At 38.1% G+C, this 12,550-nt stretch overlaps 1 protein-coding gene across 1 annotated transcript in view; it reads left to right on the top strand.

The window, feature by feature from the left end:
• The first annotated feature begins 613 nt into the window (after nt 1-613).
• The window catches only part of MRPS9 (mitochondrial ribosomal protein S9), a 55,797-nt gene continuing 43,860 nt past the window's right edge, over nt 614-12,550 (top strand). The window contains exons 1-2 of the mRNA XM_069494480.1: nt 614-748; nt 9,246-9,425. Coding sequence (XP_069350581.1) covers nt 614-748; nt 9,246-9,425 — 315 coding nt within the window. The remainder of the gene's footprint in view (nt 749-9,245; nt 9,426-12,550) is intronic.

Here is a 12,550-nt window from a genome sequence, read left to right as displayed (position 1 = left end):
AAATGCAAGAGTGAGGGCTTGGGAACCGAGAGTGGTTTGGCAGCTGCTAGAGGAGGGTCTTGACCTGGATCCAGAAGAACGTGGGAAGTTAGAGAGGAGGGGAAAACCCATGCTAAGAAGCAGGCTGGTAAGAACCAAGGCTTGGAGTCCATTCGCGCATGAGAGAGGACACGCCGCAGCGGACGGTGCTAGAGAACCGGAGGGAGAGAGGTGCGGCCAGCTGCCCAGCCAAGGTTCAGGGACAGCCCGCTGGAGGTGCAGCAATGGGCATGGGAAGGAAGGGCTGCTTAAAGAGCCACATGGAAGTGAGTACCAAAGAGACTTGGAGAACTGAATCCGAGACGGGAAGACAGAGAGACTAAGCTCAATGATTAACTACTCCGCCCACTCGGGGGTCGACACTGGCCAGCGGGTAGAGTCTGACACGCCCCGCGGGCTCCACGCACCCAATCAGCGACGAGCCTCCCCTGGCCGCAGGACACGCCCCCCTGATCTTAAAGCCGGGGAAGCCTTTTTCTCCCGACAGCCTCGGGAACCCGGCTCCCATTAGCGCCTGCGCAGTCTCCAGGCCCCGCCCCTTCACCCCTCCTGGCCGGGGTTTCCCTCTGACAACATGGCGGCTCCCTGTGTGTCCTGCGGCGGAGCAGTTTCCTACCGGCTGTTTCTCGCGGGTAGGGTTAGCCTCGCTCGGAGGCACGGCCTCTGGAAAACCGCGGCAGTTGAGTTGCAGACAGGTACCGGATCCCAGGTAAGGCCCAGGAGAACTGGAAGCGGAGGTCTCTGTAGCGCGAGGATGTCAAGCCGGCGCCGCCACCTTCCCTCTGTCTGTCGTGCCCTCAAGGCGGAGACCCTAGGGTCTTAGCTATTTAGTAGCGATCTGAGGTTGGGGGTGAGGAGGTGGGTGCAGAAACACTGACGCAACAGGGGAAAGGAAGTCTTGTTGTTAAGCTATTTTGGGGTTCTCAGTTGCGACCCTCACTAGCATGCTTCCTCCTGTATACCAATCTTATGGCATGCATGTTTCATAGTAACACCTAGATACAATTGCAAATATCTGTGTCCCAAATTTGAGGCAGGGGAGGCAGTCTTACCCGTGAATGGCCAAACTTTTAGGATTGGATTGTACGGATGCTTATGGATATCAGGGAACTTCAGTGTACTGTGAGATTTACAGAGGTAAATACAGAAGAACACAGAAGTGCAATGCCTAATTCAGACTAGAGTGGTAGAGGCTAGAGTGATTATCATGGGCAGCTTCCCAGAGAAGGTGATAGTAAAGTGCAGTTTTCAGCAGCAGTTAGGAGTCACATGAAAAAAGAGAGGTATTCTGTTCTTGGAAGGTGTAACAAGTGCATAAAGATATAGAGATGTAGAGTAATAGTGGATAACAGGCAACAAGTAATTGGTTATAGCATATGGTTTTGTTGAGAGAATGGTGAAAGACAGGCTGGAAAGTTTGGCAGAGGTCAGAGTATGGTCTGTTTTGCTATGCTAAGGTAATTGAATTTTTTTTACCCGTCACAAATGAAAATAGTGTTGACATTATTATGAGCAGCTGACAGTTCCCTTCCATGGTGTACTACAAAGGTTACCCATGAATTCTTAAATCCTCTATCAACACAACTTAATATAGGAATGCTAGTTTTGCTTTCTATAATATTTATGATTTTTATGATAAGGAAAAATAGTTGCTATTTTGAAAAATATTACCATAAAATATTGATAGGATGTCGTCTTAATTTTTGCTTTTTACCAAGCACTTTCTTAGTGCTTAAGTGTTCAGTTGTTACTGAGCTAATATCCCCTTGTTGATATGGACTGTCTGATGACTGATATCATTTAACATTTGATAGCCTAACTTACATGTTTTGCTTCCACTGTAAACACTTTCCTGTTTCTGTTGAAAGTATCTGTTCTTTTTATCTCTCATGGACTCCTGGAGGTCATAATATATTTATAACAGCATTCCATTGGTCTACAGGAGGGTCTTAATAAATTTGATTGGTTAATGGCTAAAACTACTTTGAAAAACAAATTTTAAAATTGACATGCATTTGTATCAGATGCTTTATACGGCTCTGTAAATTAGTTATGCCCCCCCAATAATTTTTGAATATATGTTTTAATCTCAGTTTATTAGCAATGGAAAAGAAAATCCCTTTGGTAGGATATGTTGTTCCCTTTGAGAACTCATCCTGTCCTTGTAAGGATAGAATTCAGTGTGTTCCTCATTGCTTTAATTATGGAAAATATCTCTGCATTAAAATTTGTGTTTCCTTATATAGCAATTTAAAAATTTCTTACTTAAAGACAGCTTGTTAATAGATGCTACCATCATTCCAACCTGTTTTGTTTATCAAACAAGTAAACTTTCCTATACTATGCTTCATATGCTGTGCTTCACCGTTGTAATTAGGATGATGAATGTGTTAGTTATGTATTGCTGCATAACAAATTACCCCAAAACAACAGACATTTGTTATCTCACAGTTTTTGTGGGTCAGGGTCCCAGGCATACCTGGCTGGGTGCTCTTGCTCAGGATCTCGTAAGGCAGCAGTCGAGGTGTTGGCTGGAGCTGCAGTTATCTCAAGGGTGGGGGTGAGGGGGAGATCCACTTCCAAGCTCACTCAGTGCTGTTGTTAGCAGGATTTAGACCCTCACAGGCCATTGGACTGAGGGCCCAGTTCTTTGCTGGCTGTTGGCTAGAGCCCTCCCTCACCTCCTGCCACGTGGACGTCTCTGAAGAGAAGCTCATCAGGCTTCCCTCAGGTTGATCAAGAGAGAGTGACCAAGAGGGAAGACAGTCTTTTTGTAACCTAATCTCAGAAGTGATCACTGGGATCTATCTTAGAAGTTGCCTGCAACAGTGCAAAACCCACATATACTTCTTTTGTTATTATCTAAGTGTCTCACGTATTTCGGTCCTTTCCCTACAGTTGGTATGTAAACCTCTTGCCTAGAAAAATAACATAACCTTTGTTATCCCTGCTATGATGCCTAGCACAGTGTCTGCAGATAGTTCATAGACACTTACTATTTGTTTTTTGAATGAAACATGTGAAGAGTTCTTATATAGGCATGTGTGGGTGCATACATGTGTCACATATATGTACATATGAACATCTGCTATGTTATTCTTTTTGTCAAATAGGATTAGTAGCTTGAAGGAAACTACATCTTTGCCATGTTTTGCTTCCTTATCCCATTCCTGCAACATTCTTATTTTAACATCACTCAGGTCTGCTTAACAATTATTTCTGTTAAAATTTAGTATGGAGCCTGGCCCATAATAGTTGCTCAAATTTGTTAAATGAACTTGCATAATAATTTATTTTTTAGCATTTTATTATGGAAAAAATCAAGCTTATATAAAAACAGAATAATATAATGAACTCCATGTATCTGTCAACCAGCTTCAACAATTATGAATGTTTTGCCAGTCTTGTTTCATTTCTCTTCCCCCACTACCCCCAAGAGTCATTTAATGTAGATCTCAGACATTCTGCTATTTTACTTATAGATACTTGAATATACATCTTTAACAGATAAAGATTTTTTAAAAGAATTAGCTTCTGTGCCATGACCATATCTAACAGAATGAACAATAATTTCTTAATATCATCTATTACCTATTCTATGTTCAAATTTCCCTCATCGTCCAATAACTTTTTATAGTTGGTTTGTTTTACTCGAGATTCAAACAAGGTCCATACATTTTATTTGATTGCTAAGTACATTAAGTCTCTTAATTTCTAGCAGATTGTGGAATGAATATAAATGGTGAATTTTGCTTAAATAATATGGTGGATTTTCTTGTTTGTTTAACCTAGCATCCATTTCCCCTTCATAGCAGCACCTCAGTTTCCTCAGGAGGAATTAGTTCTTTCCCAGAAGACCTACTTATAGTCTAGAATAATCTGGGGCACCTGACCCAAGGTATTCCTATCAGTTGTTTCTTCCCCTGAGACCTTGAGCATAGAGACAAGGCTGTTGAAATACCACTTTATCTTAGTGGCCACGTTCTGATTGAACCTGCTATGGGTCTCTCTGGAATCCCTGCCTTCTAGCTGCCAGAGATTCACCCTGCCTGCTTTCAAGTATAGTTCTGTGGGCTTTTAAGAGCCTTCTAAGTAGTGTCCCTTTTGCTCAAGTAAACCAGTTTCTTTTGCTTGCATCTAGAGACCTCTAATTGATAGAAATATGAACTATTCAATAAGGTTACTATAATCATTCTCTTGGGAGTCCTTATATTGTTTCTTTTTTTTTTTTTTTTTTTTGAGACAGAGTCTCACTCTGTTGCCCAGGCTAGAGTGAGTGCCGTGGCGTCAGCCTAGCTCACAGCAACCTCAAACTCCTGAGCTCAAGGGATCCTCCTGTCTTCAGCCTCCCGAGTAGCGGGGACTACAGGCATGCACCACCATGCCCGGCTAATTTTTTCTATATATGTTTTTTAGCTGTCCATATAATTTCTTTCTATTTTTAGTAGAGATGGGGTCTCGCTCTTGCTCAGGCTGGTCTCGAACTCCTGAGCTCAAACGATCCGCCCACCTCGGCCTCCCAGAGTGCTAGGATTACGGGCGTGAGCCACCGCGCCCGGCCTGTTTCTATTCACATTTTCTCTAATATGACTTCAGTCTTTACCCTTTTTCATTCCTCAAATTATTATTTTGCCTTTTCTATTCAAATTAGCATATTCATCTTTGTTCCATTTTTATCCAATTAAACTAAAAGGAAACTCCCTAATGCTGCTAATACCACTAACGTAGTGTGTAACACTGGCATTTGGCTAAATTTGGGACATCACTGCTCTCTCAGAATGTGCCTGCTTCTTTGGCAGCCAGCTTGATTGAAATTAGAGTTGTCTTACCCACTGATTACCTTTAAAAAGAAACAAATCTGTTGAATTATATCTATACTATTCTGTAAACACAAAGTCTGAGGAAAATTCTCTCCTCATAGCTTTTCAGTTGGAAATGGAACCTGTAGAAAATCGTGTTGCACATTGTTCTATTAGTGGCAAAATAAATTCTCTCCAGGAATTCTTAGTGTTTTTAGCTAAAGATCTGGTTTTCTCACACTCTTGGCCTCACCTTACTTAATGGATTGTATCAGTGAATAATGGATTCCTTTGAATGAAAATATTCTTGTGTGGATTTATTGCTGGAATGATTCTAAACATTTAGTAAATATATTCAATAGCCTGGTACTGATGCTGTGATAACTTTGTAAATTCAATAAATATGAATTTCCAGAATGTCATATTCTTAAGCAATGTGTAGAAATGTCTTTGAAAAAGATCCTAAAGAGATTTTATGAAAAATAACAAATTAAGGACATTTTTAAGAGCCCTTTCTAAATGAACAACAATAAAAATGTTTATAAATGCGTTTAAGCTTCAATTATGTTAAAACTAGGAAAGCTGCCACCTCATGTCACAAACTCTGGAGACAAAGACAGATACGAAATTTTAAATCAAGTGAAAAAATGAGTCTTCAAGCTAATAATCATCTCTTTTGCTTGAGAAGATGCTAAAATATTATAGGAACAAAAGAAGAAAAGGAACAATGTGGAAGAAATAGATTAAAAAATACAAAAGGATATTTACTCAACAAAATGGAAGAATTATGTTTACCACAACTACTTCACACTATCAGGGACATTTAAAAGAAACATTGGGTGAGGGGAGATCTTTGAGACAAGATAAGACAAGAAGTTAAGATTATAAGAAACTGTTAAGGCAAGAATTTTTAAGATAGACCAGTGATATAAAAAGTGAAAAATTCAGAGTGGCTGCAATAAGCAAAATTGACATTGCAGAAAGAGGGAAAAAAAACATGGAGTAAAGATTTAAAAATCATTTAGAATGCAGAAACAAGGGATAAGGAATAAGACTAAGAGAAGTCGATGTATACTGTGGAGAACAGAAGAACAGATAATTGCCGTGACTGACTAAGGGAGCAGAATAACTATTTCTGAAGGTGATAGGAGAAATACATTTAAACATTTTATTCAGAGACATATAATTAGTCACTAGTAAAATAAGAGCAGGCTGCATACTGTCTAAATTGCCAGATTTAAAGACAAATTTTAAAAAGATGAAACAAAACTTTCCATATAGCAAAAGAAAGGTGATAGGAAAGAAGAATAAAAAATGACTTATAAGACTAACAATTAAAACCTGTGTAAATGGGATAATCTCATCTGTTAAAAACTCAAATTGAGTAAAAAAAAAAAACAACCCCAAACCTAAAATAGCCTAAAATTTAAATGAAAATGGACAATGATATTCCAGGGAAATGTAAATAGAAGGTTGAAAGCATTGCAATATTGTGATCCAACAGAATTGAATTCAAGATAAAAAGTATTACATGGAAATGGAAAACTTTATAATGCTGAAGGGTACAATCTGCCATTAAGATGTAACTCTCTGGAACTAAATAGCGCATTGACTATACCACTGAAACATACAAAGGAAATCTACAGGAAAAGAAAAGATAATTGACAAGGAAAATATTACAGATATTGTATGAATGCAGATTCTCCTGGCTCACATCCAGTAGGAATAGAGACTTCAAATTTTCCTCTAACTTTTTTCTTTCAGTTTTTCTGACTAGACTTTACGACCACTGTATCCTTTCTGTTTGAATATGAAGTATTTGGTCCATCAAACTTTGCCCTCAGCAGACCATCTCATCTCCTATTTCACAAATCAAATAGTGGCCAGAAGACATAAGTATCTGTCCTTGACTTTCTGCCTGCTCGCCCTCACCTTTGAACTGTTTCTTTCCATAGTAGAAGAGACACTTCTCATACTAACACTAATGCTTGCCATCTCCCTTGCTACTCTAGTGGCGTCAACATTTTGTCTCATGTGGATTATTAACAGACCTGTCTCTCAAGCTCTGGTCTTTGCTGTGCAAACACCCCAGAGCCATCTGCTTCCTGTGCTCCTGTCTCCTGGATGTCTATCAAACATATCAAACTCATCATTCCCAAAACCGAACTCACCCGCCTCTGGGCAGAGGAAAAAACCTAGGCCTCACACTTTCCTCCCTGCCCTCGCTCTTCCTCTAGAATTCCTTACTTCAGTAATGGAGCCCTATTCACTAGAAGGCTCATTTCTCCTGAGGGCTGTGGGCGGTGATTGGTGGGAAGTGTGGCGGTAGTTAACCCAAAAGAATGTCTTCAAGATTTTGTCTGAATTGTGGGCTCACCTGTATTCTGATTGTTTTGGCTGTGGACAAAAACATTTCGTCATTTTTATTTACAAAACCAGCCCTGTAATCATCCTTTTGCTAATGTAATATTTGGGAGAATTCCCTCTACTCTATGACTGCTACTTTTTGGCCCCAAATTCATGCCTTTGCCATCATTTGAGGGTGAGAAAGTCATTTTGTCTTCACTTTGAATATGGGAAGCAGCATTCTCCATTGCTCAGAGAAGACATAGAATCATTAAAAACAAATTTAGGCTGGGTGCAGTGGCCGATGCCTATAATCCCAGCACTTTGGGAGGCCAGAGTGGGAGGATCACTTGAGGCCTGTAGTTTGAGACCAGCCTAAGCAACATAGTGAGACCCTGTCTCTACAAAAAAATTTTAAAACATTAGCCAGGCGTGATGGTGCATGCCTATAGTCCTAGCTACTCAGGAGGCTGAGGTGGGAGGATTGCTTGAACCCAGGAGTTCGAGGCTGTGGTGAACTATGATAACATTGCTGCCTGGGCTATAGAGCAAGACCCACCTCTAGAAAAAAGTTAAAAACCCTGGAAAACAATGAAAAACGTAAGGGTAAAACTACTAGGGTGGGGAGTTGGTGCTGGCGGTGCTTGGCTATGGGCAGAAGGAGCAGGGGGAATGAAAACAGGCTATCTCTATAAAAGAGCAGAGTACACATAAGCAAGTTGCAGTCATGCTTTTACTCATTGACAATAACACTATCTTTACAAAGCATTGTAAGAAAATATAATTGTTGATTAAGAATATATTTTAAAAGGAGAAGCTCCTCTTTGCCCTCCTGAGGAAAAATAAACTATAAAGTTTCAAAGAATTTTAAATTGCCCTTTCTTACCCATTAAAGAATAAGAAGAAACTATTCACTATTTTAATTTGGAAGAGGTTAAGAACATAATTTTGACCATTATGGGTACTGTAATATTTGTCCTGTATTTCTTCTTATATTTTCTATTGTAACTATAGTAACAGATTATTCTTCAGAGTCATCTGAATTTAAGATTCTCAGAGGTGCTGGTGGATGGTATATGTGTGAGAGAGATTTTTATGTTTATGCAAAGGGAAATAAGTGGATTACTGAGATTGTGGCTTTAAAGTCTGAATATTGCTTTAAGAATGTCTAGAATTGCTGGGGCAAGGGATGAAGTTTGAGAACCACAGATTTAAGATCTTAAGAAATACCAGGACCAGAAAGATCTGTTCTAGTTATAATTAGCTATGGAATATAACTAAATGTCATTTGAAAACATTTTTCTGGTTCTTTAGCACATTTTATTAAAGGTGAAATATTATTGCCTTGGAAGGAAATTCCTAATGCCACAGCATAAAAGGACTAGCAGCAACAAGTGTGATATAATTACTGACATTTAAGATATGAAAGCCTTTATTTTTATAGTTCGTATATTGAACCAAATTAATAATAATAAATCTTCTCAGTGTGTTTAGTGAAACAATTTTTTATTTCTTCAGTTTAATATAAGACTATGGAATAAAGTCTCAAGCTAAGCTAAACCTATTAGTTTAAAACATTTAAAAATAGACTGTGTTTTTACCCTCAAACAAGGTGCCCACCAAAGTATATGCCCGTTTTCTCCCAGGTCTACTGCTTGCTAGTTTCTGGCTGCAGGTACATTTTCTTTTTTTTAAGGGAGTGGCATTTTACTCTTTATTCCACGTGTCAAATATCACAACTCACTGACATTGAGCAATCAGTATCAAATGGATGTTTATAATAGGTAAAGTGGTAGCATACCACTTACAGGTATTTTTGGTTTTAATGTGTTGAAATGCTAGTAGTTTAAACTACTTTGTAACCCTGCTTTTGAGCAGGGGACAAATTCTTAACAACTTTCCTAACTGGCCTCTTACTTTGTTTCTGGACCCCTGTCAACCAATTACCATAATAAAAAAGACAACTACTTGAATATCCTATTTTATTTAGAGACAATGGCCTGCAAGATCAATGTTTAATTTAAAATATCTTCTTTTCTTTCCATTTATATTTTCTGTTAGGTATTAAGGCTAAAACACACCGCAGTTGTAACAACAAAGAAAAATATTGCAGCCTTAAGACGTGAAACTTACACAGAGGATTTTATTAAAAAGCAGATTGAAGAGTTCAACATAGGAAAAAGACATTTAGCCAACATGATGGGAGAAGACCCAGAAACTTTTACCCAAGAGGATATTGATGTAAGTACAGTTACTCTGTACTTTTAGATATTGAAAGGACTTTTCTTCAGTGTGAGCCCCTTAGCACTGTGTAAGTTTTAATCAAACTGTCAGAATAAGGAAAAAATGTTACTATATGTTGCAAGTTGGAGCCATGGTTTCAAGGAGAGAGTCTACTGTAGTAGAAGTACTACAAAGCATGGTGAATTTTTTATTTTAACTAGAAATGGTTACTTTTTGGGATTCAAGGTTCTAGGAGCCGCTGTGAATGTTTATACTATATTTGGAAACATTTATTCTGTTGTGTAGTCTTAGACTCAGCTTTCTAACAAAATGATAAAACAGATGGTAATAGAAATAGTCAAGTTTATAGGAAATCCCATAAATAGACCTTGGCTTAGTGTTTTCATCAACTTAAATTTATATTTGAGTTTTCAGAATGAGGGCATGTTCTAGGTGACTTGAGAATTAGGATCAGAATTTTGTTTCTGTTCCACTCTTGAATTATATTCCTGATAAAAGTAATAATGGTCAATAATACTTTTTGCTAGATGCCTCAAGATAGCTAGTAAAGGAACTTAAATTTCAGCTTTGAAGCTTTTCCTAATTTTTTAAAAGTAACATCTAACATCCCATGACATTTTATATTTAACTGAAGAATAGCATCTTCATGTATAATAGATTTAACATTTTCATATTATTTTAATTATATTATTATTTTTAATCATTTTATGCATTTTAGTTTAATTCCCATCTTTTTGTATACCTTTCAATAGGAAAGTAAATATGAATAGTATAAATGGTACTGAAGTGTCACTTTAAGGCCCCAGACCAACGTTTTTGTCTCAGCCAGAAGGATTTCATATTGCCCTTCTGGGTTAGGTGATTTAGAGTTATGGACTTCGTAGCTGCTGTCCTTTTTTTTGAATCTTATGGTAATCTGGACGGTATTGGGGGTATTAAAAAATCTGCATTTCATAACACCTTAATTATGTTTTCTTTTAAGAGTTTTATAGTTTTAACTCTAACATTTAAGTCTTTGATCCATTTTGAGGAAATCTTTGTATATGATGTGAGATAGGAGTACTTCATTCCTTTACATTGTTAGATCCGGTTCCCCTCGGCCCCAGGAACAGAGAGGCAGAGTCATTGAGGCTGCAAAAAGGCAAAGGAGTTTATTGACTAGTTCAAGCTAGGGTCCAAGTCCCAGAGCACCAACACAGTGGCCTCTCCACGAACTAGGACCCTGCCCTGGGGTAAAGTTTAAGCTTTTATACTTTTCTGTATGCTAGTTTTCACACGACACGTTAGTCTGCACACGACACACTAGTCTGCACTTCATCCCCCTTTAGTTTATTTGTTCTTTTTTAGAAGTGGCTGATTGCGTTGGCTCCTGGTTTGTTGACTCTAAGCTTCGGGCTTTTGGCGCTGGCGCCAGTTGTAGTTAACGTCATCCAGGGGAAGAGGAGGGTCTCCGTCGGGGAGGGGGACTGTTGTTGCATACCTTCTAGTTTTTGGTTATAAGCGATACTGGGAACACACGCCCTGCACAAGCCGTTCATGCGCTGATCATGTCTTGCTCTTCTTATCTACTTAGTTGGTTGGAAGGCACCTGGACTCTCCAGCCCTTTATCAGGAAATAACTTGCGGTTACCTCCCCGGGGCCTTGTTTTCCTTTACTTTAGTGAAGCCTGCCATGGCTCCACTTATGCTAAGCACCAAGCCAGCAAGCCATATATACAGAAGCAGAACTAGGCTGTTAACTTCTCACATCCAGGAAGCCTAGCCTATCATGGAGTTACCTTTGCTCTTGTCCCTGTTTTTCATTCTGATTAACTATATTTATCAAACAACTAAAAGCAAGCATAGTCACAGAAGCGAATAGCATCAGTTAGAATCAAAGAGAGCACACATTTTCCTACTATCAATTCCTGTTCTTCAACATGTAGACATTTATTTGTCCAAGAATTATGTATTGGAAAGACTTGTTTTCCCATTGAATCCTTTTGTTACCCTTACCGAAAATCACCCTTACCGAAAAGTGAGGGGTTATTTCTGGACTCTCAGTTTTATCCCATTGATCTATTATGTTTGTCCTTATACCAATATCACTCTGTCTTGATTACTGTAGCTTTTGTAATAAATTTTGAAATTGGGAAGTGCATGTGCTCCTACTTTGTTCATTCTTTCAGAGATCATTTTGGCTATTCTGTGCTCTTTCAATTTCCATGTGAAATTTTAGGATTAGCTTGTCAATTTCTGTACAGAACCAGTCAGGATTTTGATAGGGATTGCACTGAATCTCTAGATCAATTTTAGGAGTATTGCCATCTTAATGGTAAGTCTTCTAGTTTCTGAACATGGGATGTTCTATTTATTTAGATCATCTTTAATTTCTCTCAGTGATGTTTTGTAGTTTTCAGAGTCTAAGTTTGTCACTTTTGTTAAATTTACTCCTAAGCATTGATTTCTTTTTTATAAAATCCCATTGTAAATCGAATTATTTTCTTAGTTTTATTTTAGGATTTTTTATTGCAAGTGTATACAATTGATTTTTGCATCTATTTCTGTATATTGATTTTGAATCTTCAACCTTGCTGAACTCATTACTAATCCTCATAGTTTTTTAGTGGATTCCTTGCTATTTTCTATATATAGCATATTATCACCTGCAAATAGAAATAGTTTCACTTTTTTTTTTTTTTTTCCCCCAATCTGGATACCTTTTACTTCTTTTTCTTACCTAAATGCCCTGGCTGGAATCTCCAACAATGTTGAGTAGAAATGACAAGAGTGGACAATCACCTAGTTCCTGTTTATAGGGGAGAGCATTCAGTCTTTCACCATTAAATGTGATGCCATGGGTTTTTCATAGATGCTCTGTCAGGTTCAGTAAATTCCTTTACTTATGTACCTGGTTTGTTGAAATTTTTTGTTGCTTTTGTTGTTGATGTTTTGACCATAGAAGAGTGTTGGATACTGTCATGCTTTTTCTGCTTTTTGATGATTGTATGGTTTTTGGTTTTTATTCTATTTGTGTGATATATCAGATTAATTGATTTTTGGATACTTTTGTGTTCATGAGATAAATCCCACTTTATCAGTATGTATACTCCTTTTTATATCTTTCTGGGTTTGGTTTGCTA

Source organism: Eulemur rufifrons, chromosome 19 (genome assembly GCF_041146395.1).
Source record: "Eulemur rufifrons isolate Redbay chromosome 19, OSU_ERuf_1, whole genome shotgun sequence".
Classification (NCBI taxonomy): domain Eukaryota; kingdom Metazoa; phylum Chordata; class Mammalia; order Primates; family Lemuridae; genus Eulemur; species Eulemur rufifrons.
This window is presented reverse-complemented; position numbering and strand designations above follow the sequence as displayed.